At 33.9% G+C, this 22,358-nt stretch overlaps 4 protein-coding genes across 4 annotated transcripts; 3 read left to right on the top strand and 1 right to left on the bottom strand.

Annotated features, from left to right (window-relative positions):
• Positions 1-3,491: 3,491 nt before the first annotated feature.
• On the bottom strand, positions 3,492-4,264 carry LOC136802471 (salivary glue protein Sgs-3-like). Its single transcript, XM_067059204.1, has 2 exons — positions 4,198-4,264; positions 3,492-4,015 (listed from the first exon to the last, which is right to left on the bottom strand). Exons 1-2 carry the CDS (start codon positions 4,262-4,264, stop codon positions 3,492-3,494), a joined length of 591 nt encoding a protein of 196 aa, XP_066915305.1.
• A 937-nt stretch (positions 4,265-5,201) lies between these two features.
• Positions 5,202-19,197, top strand: LOC136802526 (uncharacterized). The gene is made up of 8 exons (XM_067059266.1): positions 5,202-5,253; positions 16,978-17,165; positions 17,353-17,430; positions 17,921-17,995; positions 18,146-18,208; positions 18,514-18,573; positions 18,788-18,892; positions 19,107-19,197. The coding sequence occupies exons 2-8, from the start codon at positions 16,979-16,981 to the stop codon at positions 19,187-19,189; spliced, it is 651 nt and encodes a 216-aa protein (XP_066915367.1). The 5' UTR covers positions 5,202-5,253; position 16,978; the 3' UTR covers positions 19,190-19,197.
• LOC136802462 (uncharacterized) lies at positions 13,688-15,745 on the top strand. Its single transcript, XM_067059196.1, has 2 exons — positions 13,688-13,764; positions 14,170-15,745. The coding sequence occupies exons 1-2, from the start codon at positions 13,736-13,738 to the stop codon at positions 15,743-15,745; spliced, it is 1,605 nt and encodes a 534-aa protein (XP_066915297.1). The 5' UTR covers positions 13,688-13,735.
• LOC136802537 (uncharacterized) lies at positions 19,188-21,726 on the top strand. Its single transcript, XM_067059275.1, has 4 exons — positions 19,188-19,206; positions 19,414-19,616; positions 20,192-20,354; positions 21,505-21,726. The coding sequence occupies exons 1-4, from the start codon at positions 19,194-19,196 to the stop codon at positions 21,708-21,710; spliced, it is 585 nt and encodes a 194-aa protein (XP_066915376.1). The 5' UTR covers positions 19,188-19,193; the 3' UTR covers positions 21,711-21,726.
• The last annotated feature ends 632 nt before the right edge of the window (positions 21,727-22,358 follow it).

Below are 22,358 nucleotides of genomic sequence, written 5' to 3'. Positions count from 1 at the left end.
GAGCTTAGGATCTGAGGATCCAAAAGTTCAAAAATAGTCCAATAAGGCTCAGAATATAGCCTGGAAGTCTGCCAACCCCTCCCAAATTGAAATATTCGATTAAATTGAAGAGATAGCCTAAAATCGACTTTTTCGCCTGAACTTCAAATTTCGAAAAACGAGGAAATAACCAAAATTCTCTGATTGTAGACATTTATTTCCATCATGATAATATTTTCATTTTTCAGGATTTCATTTCCATAATGCAACTGTTCATGTTGTTTTGTCAAAAAATGGCTCTAAACGACCAAAACTTTTATTGGCTTCAATTTTTCATATGTTTCTGATGTTTTTCTAAATCGCCATCAAATTTGTGACATTTTGGTAAGCAACATGACCATGTTTTAAGAAATTCGATTTTCAAATTTTATTGGCCACTACTATAAAGGAGTCTGCTAATTGCGTGGGTTGCGTGGGTGCGTGGGTCAATATTTTTGCGTGGGTCATTTTTTTGCGTGGGTGCGTGGGACAAAATATTTTTTGCGTGGGTCAAATTTTTTGCGTGGGTCATTTTTTTTGCGTGGGTCATTTTTTTTGCGTGGGTCATTATTTTTTTGCCTGGGTCAATTTTTTTTGCGTGGGTAAAAAACTTTACGTGGGTCATATTTTTTGCGTGGGTCATATTTTTTTGCGTGGGTCATTATTTTTCGCGTGGGTCACATTTTTTGCGTGGGTCATTATTTTTTGCGTGGGTCAAAGTTTTTGAGTGGGTCACTATTTTTTTGGTGATTTTTTAGCTAACTCGATTTTTTTACCAAATTAAAACTTTCGAGTTAGCTAAGACGTTTTTTTTGTCAAATTAAATTTTTCAAGTTATCTTATACAATATCTACGAAAACTAAACAAAAGCACACAGTTTTTATGTAGTAACACCTTGTGGTTTATTTTACATAGCTGCACTTATTTACTATAACATTATACAGAATCAACACACACCCGTCTAATTTTTGTAGACACACTTCAGGATCACACTTTTGAATTTTAGCGTGCTATATTTCAGGATTCCAGTGTTCTATTGCTTTGAAAAAAAGTACATCGTCTTTATTTCGTCCAATTTTTAATGTACTTAGATAGATAGATATGCCCTCCGATGTATCGGAATGGCGATTAAATTGTTTAGTAATCCGTCGCCTAATGAATATAACTTTTGTAGAAAAATTTTCAGATTTTTTCGCCATTTGCTTTGTTCTTTAACACTCAAAGCAAACCCAAAAGATTAAAGCGTGCTATAAGAAGCTTTAAAGCTTCTAAAACGATTCTATAAAGCTTCCTCTTATAAAAAGACAGCTACAGCTATGCAAAATAAACAAAATAAACCAAAACGTGTTATGTAAAACACATCCAACATTTTGGATGTGACCAGTTCGAATTTCAAGGGAAGGCATTTTTTCGAATTACAGAGAGAATTTTGACCCACGCAAAAATTTTGACCCACGCAAAAAATATGACCCACGCAAAAAATAATGACCCACGCAAAAATTTTGACCCACGCAAAATTTTTGACCCACGCAAAAAATATTTTGACCCACGCACCCACGCAAAAAAATGACCCACGCAAAAATATCGACCCACGCACCCACGCACCCACGCAACCCACGCAATTTAGCAGACTCCTATAAAAGCGCTTTAAAATAGAACTTTGAGGTCCTGCAGATTTCTTTGGGGCCTAATAATGAAAAAGAAAAAAAAGATTTTTTTCATATCTACAATAAGTATGAGTATCTAAAAAGTATAGGTTTTATGACCTTTAATTCAATTGTGTAATCTCTAGGTTCGAAAAACTTGATTTTTAGAAAGTTTTTGAATTAATTCGAATTTTACGACACTTTACCATAATTAAAATTCTCGACAATCTACAAACTACAATCTGTGACATAAAACTTGGCACTAAAGGGAGATTCCCCACGAAATTTCAAAACCACAAACGATTTTTAAGTGCTCTAAAGTAGGTTAGAAGAGTAGAGTTTTAACGCTAGACTTAAGACTTACGAGCTTAGGATCTGAGGATCAAAAAGTTCAAAAATTGTCTGATAGGGCTTGAAATATAGCCTGGAAGCCAAATCCCTCCCAAATCGAAATATTCGATGAAATGAAGTCGAAGGCCCAAAATTGACATTTTCGCTCGAACTTCAATTTTCGAAAAAACGCTAAAATAACTAAAAATGCCATTATGTTATGTCACCGATTGTAGATGTAATGTAACAAAAGATATAATTTTGTAGTTTTTAAGGTGTATCCACTAATGTTTTGAAGCCTGAATAGCGATTTTTACAAGTTTTGGCATTTACGGCCCTAATTGGCGTAAGCCCAAAATTAGGCTGTGGCAGAATAAGGGCCATCGTAAAACGGGCCGATAAGGTATTATGGAAAACGCCACCAGTAAGAAAACAAAAAGTTTACTTTACGCGCAATCTTATTTTGGCAAGTAAGCAAAATATTCAATTTCCTAAATTCGCCAAAATCGCCAAAATTATCTCCCGTAAAGCCACTTTATACATTCATGAGGCTCTTTACTTATTCTGTAAAAGCAAAACATTTCTCACGCTACTAGATAAGAAACGCAGACCATTCTTATTCAACCTCAAAAGTCAAAACATTGCAAACTTTCGGGCAGCTAAGGGGCGCGTTCACACTGGAAGCTTTCCTTAATTAAATCCATCAAAGTCAAACAAAGAGTCTCTGACAGATTAGAGAAGGATAATCCGAAGTCGTTAACTCGACAACAAAAGAATCAATTAAATAAATCCCGATTATGTTGGAAACACAAACTCTATCCATTGAAAGTTAAACCAAATTGAAATATCGTTAATCTCCCATTGTTTTATTCGTGAAATTTTGCGTAGCAACTATTTAATAACTCTTCCTCAGTAACCGAAAACTTGTCTTTGGAAGCCTGTTATGACAGTTCTGTGACAAAAATGGAGAATGTTTTAACAATGTATGCAGCAAGTAAAGTTTTTCAAGGCAATAAAGAAAGGCGTCGGCGAAATTTGTACTGTACGCTACAGCTCTCTGCAAAGTAGGCTTAAAACGGTCAAAAATGGGCAAAAACAGGCTAAATGGACCCACTTCGGAGGACTGTAGCTTTTGGTCAAAGAAAGATAAGACAAATCTGAATACATATTCGAAATCAGCGAAGTTCAAAGTTTCAGAAAAATATAAATTGAAATATTTTAAACAATTAGAAAAAATCTTCATTTTTTTCTTCTTCGTTTTTCATTTTCATTTTCGAATTTTTCGAAAATTTTTAAAATTTTATAATCTTTCACTTAGAATTATCTTTTCAGCGAGGTATTACTTTTGATTATATCGTTTTCCTTCAAGAGGAATTGACCAAAATGTGTGGACTGCCAGAACTTTTGGAATAAACTTTAGTTCTTTAAATTATGAAAAAGCAAGTTAGTTTTTATCATATGTTTTTATTTATTTTTCATAACTTTAGCTAATTCTAACTAAAATTTCATCTCTTTCTCTTTTTGTGTTTCTTCGAATTTCTGTTGAAGCTCCACCATTTTTGTAAAGAAGGTCTCAGTTCTTTTATCAGACTCCTCAACTAGAGTTTTTAGTGAGGTTACAGTCTCACTAGATTTACGATTTGTCCCACTACTTCTGAAAATATTTTGCTGGACTTGCTCCCTTGAAGGTGGGACCACTTGATTTGCTTGTGAAGATTGAGCGGCTGTTGTTGCTGTTGTTGTAATTGTTTGATTTGGTCCAGTGGAACTTATGGCCTGGTTGGCTCTAGTTGTGGTTGTGTGAGTTGTACCTTCGCTGGCTCTCGTTGTAGTTGTTGTTTTATTTTGTCCAGTTGCGGTCTGGGTAGAGTTGGTTTGAGATATAATCGTTACATGATTAGTTTGGGATCTGCCAATGGCTTGAATGGGTCCAGTTGGGTTGCTTGGTCCATTATTTGTTGTTGTAGGTGTAGTCTGAAGTGTTGATGGTCCGATGGATGTAGATCTAGATGATTGAAGACCTGAAACGAATAAAAATGACACCTTTTGTAAATATTTTTTGTTTTTCAAGTTTAAAATAGACAATACTCTCTTAACAAATGACTTTCCTTCTCAGTACATCGTAAAGTTAACATTTCTACATTTTTGTACTTTTTCACATTGTTTTCAAAAAGAAATTTATAATCTTCACATTGACGTCTACCTATTTTCAAAATTTTTGTCTTTCCAACAGTATTTGACAGCACTAGAGCTCTGGGATCCTCTTCCATTTCACAGATACACTGTTTATTTTTTATAAGAATTCTTTTTATAAGAATCATGAGGCTCAACATCTTAAGAATTTTAAGAATTAGTTAAGAATCACTCTCAGCCTCAAATAATTTTATAATCAGCGAGAATCTATTCTTCAAAGGTACCTCAGTGTCATTCCACTAACATGAATTTCCCAATTTTTACATAATCCTTTATAACGCTAAAATACCTTGTGTAAGTAAAACCGATGTAGATCTTGAAAAAAAATTCAAAAAGTCGACCTTGAAAATTTAAGAATCATTTAAGAATATTCATAGGCTCAAATTAGAAAAAAAATTAAGAATCATGAGGCTCATCTCAATTTATGTAATTCTTATAAAAAATAAACTGTGTATAGTCCGTAGAGGTTGGGAACTGAAGGTACCCAGTGGGCACGCAACGTCTTTAGGACGTCTGAGCGACGTCCGTTATTCGTCCTTTCGTCTCTTTCCCGTCGCGGTCTTTAAAAGACGTCGCTGAGACGTCAATTATAGACGGTCTTAGTACGACGTCTTACCGACGTCCAGCAATGGTCCACTATAGACGATCGGAAAAAGTAAATTCGAAGTCAAAAGACTTGTTGTTCAATTAGATTTGCGGGTGTTATATATTATTTGAATTATTCTTTTTGAATAAAGTTATACTTCAAATAAGTCAAATCATAAAAATAAATTAAATGAAATAGGTTGACAAGATTCATACGTTCTTTTTGTATTTATTATTTTTTTAGAGAAAGTATTTTTGTGTTTTTCCTTTAAACACAACCCCCGTCCAATTCACGATCGTCAGTTTCCGACGTCTTTCGACGTCTTTAGACGTTAAACTTATTTTCTATTAACCCCCGGTTATGTTTTCTTCCGGCGCCAATTTTTCGACAGAGACTTTTTATGAACAAAGAATTTGTCGACGGCAATTGACTTTGAATTGGAAAATCACGACAACAACACTGAACACTCAAGCTATCAAGGTAAATTTTTTCTTAGAATAAACTCTGTACTTTCACTTTCTTTCTCTCCTTTTGCTTGGAGTTGGTTGAGTTGAACTTTTTCATTTAGTATTTTATACTGGGATTCATTGGTTTTGACTTATAGATTTTGGAATGGAGAAACTGCTTTTTTAATGGATGGAATTAGATTATCCATTGTTGGTGTACTGGCTATTACACACCCAAACTTTTTATCCTGTATGCTGATAAACAACCTTAATGCCTTTGGGAGACACTTGACACGTCACCATAGTCATTATAAAAAACCCCGGTCTGGAAGGCTTTTGTTTCTTTCTATTGTTAACAGTTAGAGCTTGCGTTCGCAAATCGACTTTATTTTGCATACTTTTTGATCATGTGATTGAAATTTAGACCAATCCCAAAAGGAGAATTTGGTAACGTGATCAAAAAGTATGCAAATCGCAACTTGCCTTTTAAAACAATACATTGCCAGACCAGTGTTTTTTTATAATGACTATGACGTCACTTGACTCTTGAGGTAATAGATCAGTGCATTAAATTTCCCTGACTTGAGAAAGACTTTAAAGGTTGTTTTGATTCTTTTCCCAACCCTCTGCCAGTCAGTTTGATTACATATTCTCCATTTGAATAGTTTGAAGGTTTCATATATATTGTTGCTCAATCGATTAAGGCAGGATTGATTGGTAATTGGTGTTGGACCGATTTGATTTGTGTTTGGCTGGCTCCACTACTTTGACCAAACGTAATTAATCGAACCAATCAAACGTTTGTCAAACTTAATCGAACTTTGTTGTCCAATTAAATTAAAATGCTTGACTAAGTTCGGTTGTCGAACTTTGATTGAATACTCACAAATTTTCTAAACTATAAACAATAAAGTTCAATTAAAGAAACCAACCTTAATCAAACTTTTTTTAATAGAGATCTTTAGATTACATTAATCAAACTTAATCAAACTTAATTTAATCAATCGATTAACTATCAATTAGATATCGATTTTAATAGATAACCGATTGATTAGTAACGTCTGGCTCAATGCGAGCGAGCACAAAAAAGTTTTGATTGATCCTTGAATAAGATTACGTAATCGGTGCCAAATTGTTTTTGTCTGAAAGTGGCGACCAAATAGGCCACTATTTTCAGGGTGTTCTCGACAGTCTTTCTCCCCCTGCTTGCATGGAGTGGATAGCAGAATTTAAAAATCAGACTACATATTTGTTTCCTAAAAGAAGATTACGTTGTGCGCTTAGTACTTAGAAAAGATTTGTTTAACATTTTCTTCTTGTTGAACGGAGTTTTTTGTCAAATTTGTCAAACATTTTTTGTTGACTAACTTTGTGGAACTTAATCGAATACTCACAATTTTAGCAACTTTTGTCATTCGATTTAGTTCAACAAAGTTCAATTAGTTCAGTAATCAAACTGTTCTATTAATTATCATGTCTAGTTTTGAGTAGTCTATCAATGACATTAATACAGAATATAATTAATGTGAGCCTTTGGCAAGGAGAGGCTGAAGAAAATTTTCCAATCAAAAATGTTGAAGGGCATGGAGTTTATTTTCATACTAGAGGTATTGTTGAGTCAGAAAAAACATGTTTTGAAACTTTTTGGAGAATGTTTTTGGTGTAGCGATGGGGATGTGGTGTTTACCCATGCTCAACACTTTGTCTTCTGTTAAAAGCTGTGCTTCATTTTCAAATCTGCAACACCTCAACCTCACTCAAAGTTTTCTTAAAGTATAAATATAACTATCATTTAGTCAATTTCCACCCTATCCTTAACAAATTTTCATATAAAGCTATTTTAACATGCACGTAAAATTTTACTTTAGACCTTATAGAAAATCGTTTGTAATACACTACATAAGCTTAAGGGGATTCCCCACCCTTCAAGGTCTTAAGTAAGATTTTACGTGCATGTGAAAAAAGCTTAAAAGGGGTGTGATATTTTGTTAGAAAATTTCATGGAAATATATTTAAAAATCTATAATCAACGTCGGAATGCACTGGGGAAAATGTAAAAATTTCAACTAGTTTCCATTTTACGAAACTTTCACATTTCAACTAGTTTCCAGATTTCGAAATTTTTACAACGAGTTTCCTATAATTTCCAACATACGGAAATCTTACACTTGAAGTTTCAAAAGGAAATTTTTGGAAACTATTGGAAACTTTCTTATTTTGACAGACTTTCAAAACGAAGGTTTATACACGGATTAATAATTACAATCAATTATAATCACTGTTGTAAAAATGTAAAAGAATGATAAAAGTTGGTCGAGAACCCGGTTTACACGGCACGCTTTATCAATTTGCCGTACGACTTGCTTGAGCTCTCAGACTTTGAAGTTTTTGAGAAAAATTAAAAGGGTGTCGATCGAGGGCGCTTCTTATACCGACTGCAGAATACCGCCCGTTATCAAGATTTCAAAACTCGTCCCAGTTTCCTTTTCTTTCTCTGGCTTGGCGGCAAACAAGATGGCGATTGTTGATGCATATCTCTTGAAATGAAGGAAAGAATCACACAGTTAAGTACAAGTTTCTTGTCTGTTTAGAGCAATTCTTTTTGTCCATGTTCTGTTTAATCCTATTTCATTGAAGTAATATTTTAATACAGTAGAAACGCCTTAGTCTATATAGAAAATAACTGGTGTCCTCTCTTTTAAGTGGTTTATTTTTTTGAAGTTTATTTTCTATACATTGATTTTAACTCGCTTTCAACACACAGGGTACAAGTTTAGTGAGCTGAAAAAAACAAAAATTTCTTTCAACGGGTTTCTTTAAACAATAAAGCTTGGGTTTCAAGTGAATAAATTTTTGAGTGTAAGTCAGATGATAATGGCTAGTATTAGGGTTTACGACATATAAATTTGTGGAATAAAGAATTGATTTTAAACCGCTTAGTCAGACACGTGTAAGTTTTAATTGTTCCCTGGGTCTACACATTTGATTGTGTATGTGGCATCTTTTTATGAAACTTGAGACCCGCTTTCATAAAAAGCTTTTACGTATGGCTAGTTTATGAGTTCACGATAAATGAATTTGTGGAATAAAGAATTGATTTTAAACCGCTTAGTCAGATACGTGTAAGTTTTAATTGTTCTCTGGGTCTACACATTTGCTGTGTATATGGCATCTTTAGATGAAACTTGAGACCCGCTTTCATAAAAAACTTTACGTATGGCTAGTTTATGAGTTTACGACAAATGAATTTGTGGAATAAAGAATTGATTTTAAACCACTTAGTCAGATACGTGTGAGTTATAATTGTTCTCTGGGTCTACACATTTGCTGTGTATGTGGCATCTTTAGATGAAACTTGAGACCCGCTTTCATAAAAAGCTTTTACGTATGGCTAGTTTATGAGTTTACAACAAATGAATTTGTTGAATAAAGAATTTATTTTAAACCGCTTAGTCAGATACGTGTAAGTTATAATTGTTCTCTGGGTCTACACTTTTGTTGTGTATGTGGCATCTTCTGATGAAACTTGAGACCCGCTTTCATAAAAAAATTTACGTATGGCTAGTTTATGAGTTTATGACAAATGAATTTGTGGAATAAAGAATTGATTTTAAACCGCTTAGTCAGATACGTGTAAGTTTGAATTGTTCCTTGGGTCTACACATTTGATTGTGTATGTGGCATCTTTTGATGAATCTTGAGACCCGCTTTCATAAAAAACTTTACGTATGGCTAGTTTATAAGTTTACGACAAATGAATTTGTGGAATAAAGAATTGATTTTAAACTGCTCAGTCAGATACGTGTAAGTTATAATTGTTCTCTGGGTCTACACATTTGCTGTGTATGTGGCATCTTTAGATGAAACTTGAGACTGCTTTCATAAAAAGCGTTTACGTATGGCTAGTTTATGAGTTTACGACAAATGAATTTGTGGAATAAAGAATTGATTTTAAACCGCTTAGTCAGATACGTGTAAGTTATAATTGTTCTCTGGGTCTACACTTTTGTTGTGTATGTGGCATCTTCTGATGAAACTTGAGACCTGCTTTCATAAAAAACTTTACGTATGGCTAGTTTATGAGTTTACGACAAATGAATTTGTGGAATAAAGAATTGATTTTAAACCGCTTAGTCAGATACGTGTAAGTTTTCATTGTTCCTTGGGTCTACACATTTGATTGTGTATGTGGCATCTTTTGATGAAACTTGAGACCCGTTTTCATAAAAAGCTTATGGCTAGTTTATGAGTTTACGACAAATAAATATTTTGAAACTATTAATTCAATAAATATTTTCATGTTTTATTGGTCTTCTTTTTTTGCAAATATATCTTATGACAAAACTTGAGAAATTAATATGGCATGGGGATTGAAGATAGATCATTTTGAAGAAGGTCAATTGATGTAGGTGTTGGGTTGTTTCTACCGTTATAAAGTTTTTTGCACTGTCTGATGTTGAAAGACTTTGCTTTCTAAAGTGACTTATAATTTTTTTTACCCATTTTCAGCACTTCAATTGGATGGTACATTCACTTTGCTGGCTCGGAATTAGAGCTGTAATTCCTAAAAAGTAAGACTTTTTTAATTTTTGTCTTTTCACAATTTTTTATTCCTTTCGAGAATATTGCTGTCTTTCTTTCCAATGTTTAATTTGATGTCTATTTATTTTACTGTTTAAGTCTTTAAAGAAAGTTTTTATATGATTTGGATAGCCATTTATTTTCCAAGTAGATGGTAATCAAACTTATTAATTTTTTTTATAGGAGCTCCTTTGACGATGCTTAGGTGAATTGATCAGTCAATATGGAACTCAAAATGGATGAATGCGATACTGCCAATGGAATAACGAACTAACAAAATTGGTGGACTATCATCTTTTTCGAAATCTTGACGAACGCCAAAAACTCAGAAAGTTTTTCAAGCCACAACCAAAAGAAATCTTTTTTTTTAAATGACAATGAATTTTATCCAATTCGAAGAAGTCTTATTTTATTACCTTTCTGAAACTTAAGAATCGTTCACGGCTCAAAATTAAAACATTTTGAGAATCACGAGGCTTATTTATTTAATTTATTTAAAAGACAACTCATTTGAAAGAATATAGTCAATTTTGTATATTTTAATTTATTTATTCGCAGTAATATTAATACAATAATAACTGGTTTGGAGGTCAATACGGTAAAATATTGACCGCAGCCGAAGTACAGACCGAGCTTGCGAGGTCTGTGCGCAGGATAAGGTCAATATTTTACGTATTGACCGAGAAAACAGTTATATTATTGTGTTTATTAACTGGTGAACATTCTTTGTGTGTTTCTGGCCAAAAAAATTACATTTTCCACTCATATTCTTTTTTACCAAATATTTTCTTTGATTTATTCTGACGTCACTTTCTTATGAGAAGTCATTGCAACGTCAGTTTTTTAAATCATGTTCAAACTGACGAAACTTTTCTATGAAACAAATTTCCTTTTTCAAAATCATCGTCAGTTTGACCAAAGCACTGAAGTGGTCTTTACCGTATTATATTGACCGCTAGAGAACCAATCAAAATAGTGCATTTTCTTGTATGGACCGGCTTTTACTTCAACCAGTTAATAAATTTCCCATATCAATCTCTATCAACTAATCATTCTTAACATTTACAAGTTATGGAGATCATTTTTGTCCTGTGCTTAAAAGTCCCTCTTGATGTATTGTCATTTTTAAAAACGATGCACATTTGAAAATTTTATCTTTCCTACTTGTAGCTTTATGTTCTATTATATATATTTTGTATAGACTTTCAATGGTATGATGATGAGAAAATAAATGTAATATGAACGTATAATTTATAAATGTTTACAATTTTCTTAAAGCATTATAGGCCGTTGTATTTATTGGATATTAAATACTTTAAAGCTAAAGTTAAAAAGTTACATTATTGACAGAATGATCGCCCTATTTCACCTAAATGAATAGACTGGAGTCGTTTATAATGCGTGTAATACTAATAATAACAATACTAATAATAATACGGGATTTAGTTTGTATAAACGACTGGAAGAATCCGGTGTTCTAGCCTTATAGATACAGGGGCTAGCTACGCAGAAACTTGCATAGCGAGAAAACAATTTATCAAGCAACAACAAACTCTCAAAACGAAATCAACTCAAATGAACGGGAAAAAGTATAATTGCAATATTGACACTTTTCTTTTGTTTGGAGTTAGTGCACAAAGGTTTCTAGACGACTAAAATTGTTCCATACATTACTTTTTGCTTTATTTCTACTATGTATAAATTAGTCGTCTAGCTTGCTAGACTACTAAATGAAGAGAAAAATCGCTCGAATTTGACTAATTTGCAAGCAATCTTTTCGATGAAACTCGGAGTTTCATGCGCAAAGTTTCTTTTCTACATGAGCAATTTCGACTAAATTTTCTCGTGGAAACTAAACATGCATAATTTCACTACCTGTAAACCACTTGCACACTAGCACTTTAGAAAGATTTTTCCATGGGAAATTTCGAATTTCGACTTTTCCGTTTTATCCGGAAACTACATTGTAAACTTCGACATAATTTCCGCTTCGGGAAATTACCTCGGAAATTTCGCGTGTAACCTGATTTCGTTTTGGGAAAACTATTGGAAACTACTAATTTCTATATGATATCACCTCCAGGAAACCATGGAGAAATTTTCACATTTTTCCCAGTGATGTACAAATGTTTGTGTCTATGGGACTCGTGCGACCTGTGTGTGATATTTACGCAACATTTTAAATTTTGTGGAAGGCGTCTAAAGGAAACAAGCACTTTGTTTGTCATTCCATTTATAAAGGTAATCATGCCCAAGTTGCTATAATTTTAATTTCCCCCTAAGGCGAGACCAATTTGATTAGTTGTTTTACTGGCTCTACCGACCCTGAAATTCATAATTTTGGTAGTATATTTTTATTTCAAGTGCTTTACAGACTGTCAAATTTCTCAAAATTTTGGTATAAATTCGAGCTTTATGTGTCTTTTTATTTTCTATTTCGCATTTTTGTAAAGATATGTAGTACTGTAGTTTTTAGGTGAAACTCTACTTTTATTTTAGTTTTTTCACCGACCGACCGACCCTCTTTTTTGGGTAGCTTGGCCCGTGAAACAACAAATTAAATAATTCTTGTCTAACATTTTTTCTTAATTTCCCATGTTTTGAAAAGAAAAGCAGGAAAAACACAATCTCTCAACCAAAAAGTCTAAAACATTTATCCAAGTAACGTGAGATTTTTGAAGTGAATTCATTTTAAAGGCTTCTTAAATTTGAAAGAGATCCAGGTTCCCCAATTCTAAAGGAGCCCAAGTCTATTTCTTATGTAAAATGAATTTTTTTTTGTTTTCCTGAATTTATGGTTCATTTACTTAATTTTGGTATATCTGACGTGTGCACCTAAAAAGTTGATATAAAATTTTACCACCTCTTAATAAAGGAAAAAAAAACCTTTAAATCACCTAATTATGTCAAAACGCCTTAACTAAGAAGCTTAGTGTGGTAAAATATTTCAAGTCACTTTAAAGGTTTTAGTTTTACATAAGTGTTCCTATTTCATATCAGACACGTCATGTCTTATATCAGGCCGGTGTCTCCTATTGTTACTTAGTCTTTGATTTCGTGCTGAATAAACAAAAATTAGTTTTTCTTTTCTTCTTGCTGATCTTTTCTTCTTACTGAACAACTTTGCTCCTTGTGAATTAAAATCACTCTTATTTAAAAACAAAAAATTTCAGATTGAAGGGAAGAATTTGTTTAGGAAAAATGGGCTCTTCCAGAAAAAGGTTTTACATGAGGGATGGAGGATATATTGTCTGGGGGGTAGCAAAAAATCATCAAAATTTGCTTTGTCCGGGGTGTAAATTTGCTCTGTCAGGGGGTAATTTGGTGTGTCCGGGGGATCAGTAGATGCTTGTCCGTGGGGTAAAACCTATTGTCCGGGGGGCTAAAAGTCACCCTGTCCAGGGGGGTAAATCACTAAAAATTGTTATATCCTCCACCCCCAATGTAAATTTTTTTTCTGGAAGAGCCCAATCAGACTTTAGCGCCTTTTAAAATGAGGCTTCTAGTACTTAAGCACAAGGCCATTAAGAATGATGTTGTTTTTTTGTTCTGTGTGCTTGTATTTCTATAATAAACAAAAACTGAAAGATTAGTCAGAAGAGTAAGGGCTCCTTGGCCAGTATCTTAACCCAGGAACATTAAGCCTCCATTACACCTATCTTTCACTTCACCTTCTCGCTGAGTAGGATGAAGTTATGTATGTATGTATGTACACCTATCTTTGACATCAATACCGGCATGGCTCTGGGTTTGTTATATTTATGTAAATCTGCTGAGAGGAATCGAGTCTTTTATTTAGTGCAAAGAATATCATGAGTTATTCCATCTTTTTTGTAAGATTTCCATCCTATTTTATACAACAGTTATTATAAGAGAAAATAATTTTTCCATTTTTAGTTATCTTTTGCTTGGCTTTGCAATGCAGTTGTTATGAAATGGATAGAAAAGCTCGAAATAAAGAAAGGTGAATAGGATATAGTATATATTATTTAGTCTTGCAATTCATTGAAGTGCGTGCTGTAAATTTCTCCAAATAAATAATAAGGCATAGCGAGATACCCTGCAACATTTGTGAAGTCGGAGTGCAGACGTTTATGACATAATTTATTATCTTTTGATAAAACAAAGACAATAATTACAGTGTCGTAATAACCGCTTTCATCCATAAATTTTGCAGGGAATCTCGCTACGCCTATGGTATCAATATCGGAAATGTAAATTTTATGATATAAGTCAGAATAAACTTCCAAATACTTTATTGCCTATCAGTATATTGCTACAGATCTAAAGTGATTCAGTAGCAGGATATTTCTTTCTGCAGTTTTAGTTAGGCTAGAAAATAAAAGAAATTATTATCTTGAAATTTAAGGTTGAAGCGATGGAGGGACAGAAGAAAGCAAGTCACAGTTGTTTCAAATAGCCATCAAAATTTTAGTTCGAGTGATGAAAATGACGAAGTCAATACTCAAGCTTCAATGGTCGTCGACGATGCTGGTCCATCAGATAATAGCATGATCTCGGATATCCAAGACGGTGATGTCAATATAGATACTGATGATGGTTCTGGTCTCGGTCTTGGTGTAGAAGTTAATGTTGGTCTTGGTCTAGGTGCTGTTCTTGGTGTTTCTTCTCCTTCTGATTTGACAAGTGATTCTGAATTTGCCACCTCCTCCTCTGAATCCGATAGTGAGTGTTTAGATGATGAAAATGATGATGATGTGTTGTGTGAAAAATTGAAAAATTGGGCCATAAATAATAACTGTACCAGAGCTTGCATTAATGAAATTTTGGGAATCGTTGCAGAACTTGGTGGTGATGTTCCAAAGGACAGCAGGACCTTACTAAATACTCAAAGAGATGTACTTCAAACGCCAATGGGTGTTGGGCACTATATCTACATTGGCGTGGAAAACCGGATACGAAAACTATTATCTTACCACGACGAGCCACGTTCAATCGTTTTATTCATCAACATCGATGGACTTCCAATCTTCAAATCAAGTTCGATCAATCTTTGGCCAATTCTGATTCGATTTCACCCGTTCAAACCGATAGCGGTGGCATTTTATTGTGGTAAATCAAAGCCCCCATTTAATGAGTTTGTTCGAGATTTTGTTATTGAAACAAACCGTTTAATAACCAATGGTTTTGTTTTTAACGGCGTCCATAGATCAGTGTCTTTGTTTTGCTTCACTTGTGACGCTCCAGCACGTTCAGGGCTTAGAGGCACCATTCAACATACAGGCTATTATGCCTGCGAAAGGTGCTCTCTAAAGGGTAAAAGTGTTAGAAATCGGATTGTTTATGACAGGTGGGATCCTGAATCTGATCCTCCGATTGAAGAGCGTACAGATGAAGTTTTTCGTCAAAATGGATACGCCTTGCCCGATGACGATGGCAAGCGCCATCAGTTGGATGAGTCTGAACTTGTTGGCTTGGCAATTGACATTATCAGAGATTTTACACTGGACCCTATGCACTTGGTTTACCTTGGAGTGACTCGCCGTCTACTTTATTATCTAAAAGGTTCTTACAAGAAGATAAAAGCTGGAAAGTTATCTACTGCCTATCTGAATGCGATATCTAGAAATCTTGATGATCTCAAATTACCATCTGATTTTGCCCGACAACCTCGAAGTATTTCGGATTTAGACAGATGGAAAGCCACTGAATTCAAATCGCTCCTCCTGTACACTGGTTTGGTTGTACTGCGGCCATATCTTTCCTCAGACGCTTGGAAACACTTTTTGAGCTTCTCTCTTGCAATCAGGTTACTAAGTGAAGAAGTTGATGCAATTCGTAATGCAAATTTGGATGTTGCAAAAGAACTTTTGAAATATTTTTTCTTAATGCTCATATGTATTATGGTGAAACGTTTTGCGTCTTCAACGTGCATAATCTACTGCACCTTTCAAGCGATGTGTATTATTTCCAGCTACCATTGATTGCATTTTCCTGTTTTCCTTTCGAGAATCATTTACAAAAATTGAAACGCCTCGTCAGAGGAAAATCAAATATACTTAGCCAGATTGTGAAACGATCAGAAGAATTAGATGCTAGTTACTATCTCGATAAACCCGTGGCGATGAAAATCAAACCTGATGGAAAAAATTCATGCTTTTTAACTTCGCATCGTTTAGTTTTTGTGAAAAGGCAAGAAAATGGTGGTGCCTTCTTATGCAACACTTATACGTTATCAAATCTTTCCTCGTATTTCAATCTAATGGGTATCGACTCTAAATCAGTTGGTATATTTCTTTTGAAAGGAACTTTGCAAGCAGAGGAGCGACACTATAGTAAAGAAAGTTTCCTGAAAAAGTGTGTATGTTTACCGTATCGAAATGACTTTGTTGTAATTTCATTGATTTAGATGTCTTCCTGCAATAACGAGTCAAATTTTGAAACAGATTTAAAATTTTCTTTGAAATTGTTAGTAGTTTTTTCCAGAGTTATCATGGTTTACGGTCGTAGTGCTTGTACAAGTGTATACTCGTTAAAACCTACAAAGTTGGATTTTGGACTTTTTTAACTTCCAAACTTAATTATCGATATAAATTGTATAATTCACTTTTTTACAACCTCTTATAAAATGTTCATAAAATATCTAATTTCAGAATTTTATCCCAAAGTGTCGTAAAATTCGAAGTTATTCAAAATTCTATCAAAAAACCTTTAAGAAATCAAGTTTTTCGGACCTAGAGATTACACAATTATATTTAAGGTCGTGTATGCAAATTTTGTATCCACTGGTATAGACCTATTGTTACTTTGAATTCTTTGCAGTATTTTATTGTTTCCCAAATGTATTTCTTCTGCCTAAAAGTACCAAGCTTTATTTATTTGTAATTACTATATGAAGAAAAAAAGTGTTTCTTTGAGCATTTTATTATTTTAGAAAGTTTCATAGACTTTTGAGACTTTTCAGGTTACGAACTATCGTGGTTTTCGTGAATCTTGACTTTTTTTGCGAATGTTAATCTCTCTCCAAATACTACAGACGATAATGAACGTTTATGAAAGTAAGGCTTCCTAAAAAGTTGTCAGCAGTGTTTATCCTTTTAATTATCTTAAAATTAATTGTCGTAAAATTCAGTAAATCTCGCGACCTACCGAAATCCTAATCTAATATGCTTAAACGAGTGCAATGAGAAAATGTTATCAATTATTTTTTTTTCAGAATGGCATACGTATTAGTCAAATGTTTTGAAAATAACAAAATCGTCGAGGCCACCATTCCAAAGCATTGGATGGAAGGACATACGATGTGGTGGCCAGCACACAAAGCCAGACAATTGGCCATCAGTCTCGCTCCGCTAGACAAAAATTGGAAATCATTTCCAGTCTTAGAAGTCAAGAGATCTAGTGGTTAGTAAATGTATTTTTAAACATGCATAGAAAATAATGCTTACATCATTGGTCCTTGATTTTAGTATGAGCTTTTCTTTTTCCAGTGGATCGATGTCTTGAGAAAATGGCCAAATATTTAAATCTGGGCTAAAGCTTGTATAATTTCCCATCTTATCTTAAGATAAAGTTTAATATTCTATTTAAGACAACTTTGAAGAATTGGAAACTGGATCATACACAACTACGGAAGCTGAAGACAGTCCCGTTAAGAAGAAGCCAAGTCGTAAGTGCTAAATTTTTTTTTCTTAAGTTAATACGGGGTTGAGGGTTGAGCAGACCGTTATTATACCCTAGTTCCTTCTTTTATCATTTTCCTACGGCTACTTCAGATCTCAAATTTGATTTTTCAAATTTGACAGTTTCGAATTCATTGACGCCATTGGGCTCTTCCAGAAAAAAATATTACATGAGGGGTGGAGGATATAACAATTTTTAGTGATTTACCCCCCGGACAGGGTGACTTTTGGCCCCTCAGACAATAGGTTTTACTCCCCGGACAAGCATCTTCTGACCCCCCGGACACACCAAATTACCCCCAGACAGAGCAAATTTACACCCCGGACAAGGCAAATTTTGATGATTTTTTGCTACCCCCGGACAATATATACTCCACCCCCCATGTAAATTTTTTTTCTGGAAGAGCCCATTGCGATGAATACGCAATTTCGATGACAGCTCATTTTATGATGAAGCATTTCTCGTCTACTTTATAGACCAAGAAAGAAATACAAGTCAACCTCAATTTGCGATTGAAAGTTCTTTGCCTTCGCTACCAGGTGCAGCCACAGGTGATTATTTGTGTGAAATTCTTTTTGCCTTATACCTCCATTGCTTGGTATCAGATTCGGTACCATAAAAAAATCGTTAAGTTTGCAACACTAAATTCGATTCTTCTCAAATTGTAAATTTTATTTGATTTGCCACTTATATCACTTTAGTATCGTCCAAACAAACAGTTGAAGAAAATTCTTTCCAGCTTCGCTCTCCTGTTTTGGGCAAAGGTAACATTACACCTTTTTTTTATATATTGTAAAATTATAATCTTTTAAAAATCTTGAATGGAAATTTCATCCAACATTATCTGGAGAGGAGATGGGTACTGTAGTGTCACTAGAGTTTGAAAATGGTCCCTCTCAAGTATATTTTAACCTTAAAAATTAGTGAATCTGTGGAGATATTTTGAGATCCAGATATACTTTATCTCTTTTAAAAAGGTTGCTTTTTCGGACTAGTAAATAGGAATTAAAAGAAAGTTTAAGCTGAAGAGAACACTCCTTAAATTCATTTTTTTTATTTTTCGTTTTAGTAACAACCAAGGGAAAACCAAGGGGAAATACAAGTCTAGTTTCTCCTGTTTACAACAAATGTAAGTTTTATAGTAGATCTTTAAAAGTTGTAAAGGTTTAAAGTTAACGGGCCAAAGGTATACCTTAACGAATTAGTTGTTGTAAAAGTGATGTAATGTAAAAAATGCATTGGAGGGGCTCAGATCCTTGAATTACTTCTTAAATTGGAATGCCGATCGCATAGGTTTTTTTGCATAGGTTAAATATCAATAGAAAGAAATTCTTTTGTTCTAGCCAATATATCACAAATGGTCAGATCGAGTTTTTCGCCCACGACAGAGCAACCCAGTAATACCAGTAATGCATTCATTCCAATCCTTCCTGGATTCAATTCACAAGGTATGATGTCTTGAGATATTTTAAGTTAATTGTGTACATACAATAATTATTTTTGGATAAAGTAAGATTTTGAATGCTTTCTGCAATAGGAACACCCAGATATTTCCACATTTGTAGTTACTCTATGCTATATTAAAATACGTTAAATTACGTTTCGGTTCGTGAAGAATATATACATTTCCATGACACTGATAGTTTAAATATTCCTCTCTAGGTGATCAATCGTTGATTTCGACGACAATGTCATCGCCCGTTCGGCAAACATCAAAATACCCAAGTGCTGGTGGTCAACTTTAAAGAAATGAATAATAAACGTAAGTTCGTAATAAAGTTCTTTGATACAAGTCCTTTTACCTGCTTTCTTAATATCTCTCCCTCTCTAACTTGTTTGGAGCTATCCCGATGTCATATCACACAGTGCTTATCTAATTAATATAACGTTAGATGAACGCTAAAACACGAACTAGTGAAAAAGTGTGTACATCAAATTAGTAATTGCATCATTGTACTTTCATTTTCAGATTTTCAATATACGATCATGATGGAGTTTCAACGACTGAGTCAGAATCAAGATCGTATACTAAGTCTACTCCAGAATTCAAACATGGACACCGAAGAAAGCGATGATACAGGAGATCAAATCCTTGTGGCAAGTTCCTCAATGGAAGAATTCAAAAAAGAGGAATTAGAGCTAAAGCAGAGCAGCAAAAAACGAAAGATTAAGGTACGGCTCAGACTTGTTATACCAACCTTATTCCTTATGAGGATAATTTGAAGTATACACCTCGATTTTCTTGCATCCACGGCAAGGACCCGTCGTTTATTAGTTTTTGAAAACATCTTCAGCTGTCAATTGCAAGGTCTCTCATTTTGTTGGTACATAGATTAGCCTGATTTTAGTCCATTTTCTTTTGGAGGTATTAACAAGATATAATTTTCAACCCAAACTAACGTGTCTATTAAATATGGTTTATCAGGCACCTTAAGTTATCTTGGTAATCAATGCTCTTTTTTATAAGCATAGTATTTTTATCATACTATAGCTCAAATTTGCAAAAGAAAATTATGATGCTAAGCTTAGCTCAAAGGTGGGAAATTCATCATTCAAATGAGATATTTTCTGTAAAAGAAAAGAAAAATTGTAAATTAAAGAAAACTTTTGACCTTTTTATCTGGGAAAATGAAAATCAGCCAAAATTGGCGATGTTTTGAAATATAATATGATATCATACAATCAGCACATGGCTTTTGGTTGCCCCTTGTTTGCTTAAATTTGTACATATTTTTTACACATTTCAGCGAAGACTCATAAGACAATTATCATCTGGCAAACCTGCGAGAAAGGCTTTGCTTTCGGCATTGGACTCGCTGATGACTAGAGCTGTGCAAGGTCAATTTTCAAAAGCTGGCAAGAAAGGAAAACTGAACTTTCAAGACACACATCATTATACGTGCATTATGAGTAAGTTCTATGAATATTATCCAACTTATAACAATTAAATTATACCAAATTTGTGGTGTAGATAATTTCTTTAGTGTACTTGATTCGCAATGTTTTTGATAGTTTTGTTATTAAATTATCATTATTTATTACCGCCTATGTATAGCTCACCTCTACAGGGTGTCCCGAAAAAAAGTACTATGTCCACTTTTCTGTGTTAGATTTGTAAGATTGTAAGTATATATGACCGAGATTGTTTTTTAATTACATTGGTAATGGGTCGTTCCATTTTATACCCATACAGGGGGTGGACGAGCATTTCCAGGGGATAAAAGACAGGTTTTAGTCTGTCCACTTTAATGTCACTTTAATGAATTTTTCCAAGGCTTTCTTTGTAAATTTTGCAATTTTGCAGGGGTAACCCTACTTTTCAAACATTTTTTTTTTGAATAGAAAGGTTCGCCCACCGCTGTATGGACTTTGAATGGAACAGCTCACGATACTTAAATCACAATAATGCAACAATGAAACACAAATGCAAAAACCTATAACATTCAAAAATTATTTAGAATGGGGCAGCAGAATAAACTGAAACTATTTTTGGAATATCTTTAGTCGAACGACGAATTAAAGATTGTCTTAAAGAGCATTATTAGATCTTGTGATACAAACACAGCTGTTTTTTGTACTTATAGAAGTGGTAGTCTGACACAGTGCTCTTTTTCGGGACACTTTGTAATTGGAAACCATGATGATTATTACTGAATACCGCCTTTCAAAGTCTTTATTCTCATTTTATATATTGTAGTTCCGTAGCAACTTGGGGGCACAGGGGGGGGGGGAGCTATGCCCCTCAATAATAAAAAAAAATGATTTTTTTGCAAAATGCAAAGTTTTCTTTTTTAGTTTGTCATAATTGTCACGATTGAGTGCATTTTCAAGCAATCTAGAGCTCAAATTTTCAAAATCCCCCCCCTCGGGCCAAACCATGCTTGGCCTTCACGGTGTCACTAGACTTCAACCCCCCTCAATATGGAAATGCTTCCTACGTCAAAGTATTGTTGTTACAAGAGTGCTTATCGATCATAAATTTATTTTAACATTTTAAATCTCTTTAACTTGTTTAACTTCTAAATTTTGAAAAAAATTCATTCTCATTTTAACGTTTTAGATGCCTTACAAGAAAAGTATAAAGACAACGATTTGGATTGGATGATAGGTGACATTATGAAACATGCTCCTAAAGAAAAGAAGCGAAAAGAACAACAAAAAAGTAATGGGAAAGAAAAGAAACGAATGATTCAAGATAGTGGTGCGTATGGAGGTGGTGCTTGCGGTAATGCCAGAGATGATAATGATAGTAGTGATGATGATTGATTTTTAGATAAGGATAAGAATAGATCTTTTCATAAATTACGTCACGAACATCACTTGCCCCGATTTCAAACAATCACTATGGTGATTATGTCCCTTGAGACATTGAATGATTTTTTTATGAAAAGAAAGTAGTTTAAATAAAATCCGCTAGGAGTTAATCACCATGGCAATAATTTCAAAACGAGGCAAGTGATGTTCGTGACGTAATTTATGAAAAGGTCTATAACCAGAGATTTATTAGCCAATTCCAAATTTGATTTAACATCTCTTTCTTGTTGATAGACTTCTATACTCTGATGATGACGTCTTGTAGTGAAGGTCGAATATACAGATTTTAACAGACATGAAGTTTCAGCTTATTCTTTTCATCATGAAGATCAATCGTTTATTTAATTTGTCCATATAATAAAATTAAAAGGATAATTAGATGATAAAAGATATTTGGACTGTAGATTTCAACACCCCTATCTCACAGGCCCGGTGGAACTTTTTCCTCAGTGAGGATAAAAATTATATATATATAAACAAACAAAACCCAAATCTTCTGTGTCTTTTACACAGAATTCTTTGAAAACTGCTATGAAACATCTGATAAAAAATTGTTTTTTCAATGCAGGTGATATTGTTATGTGTCAAGTGATCGGGATT

Source organism: Clytia hemisphaerica, unplaced genomic scaffold, assembly GCF_902728285.1.
Source record: "Clytia hemisphaerica strain Z4C2 unplaced genomic scaffold, Clytia hemisphaerica genome assembly, whole genome shotgun sequence".
NCBI classification, from domain to species: Eukaryota; Metazoa; Cnidaria; class Hydrozoa; order Leptothecata; family Clytiidae; genus Clytia; species Clytia hemisphaerica.
Note: the sequence above shows the minus strand (reverse complement) of the source record. Positions and strands in the feature narration are given on the sequence as shown.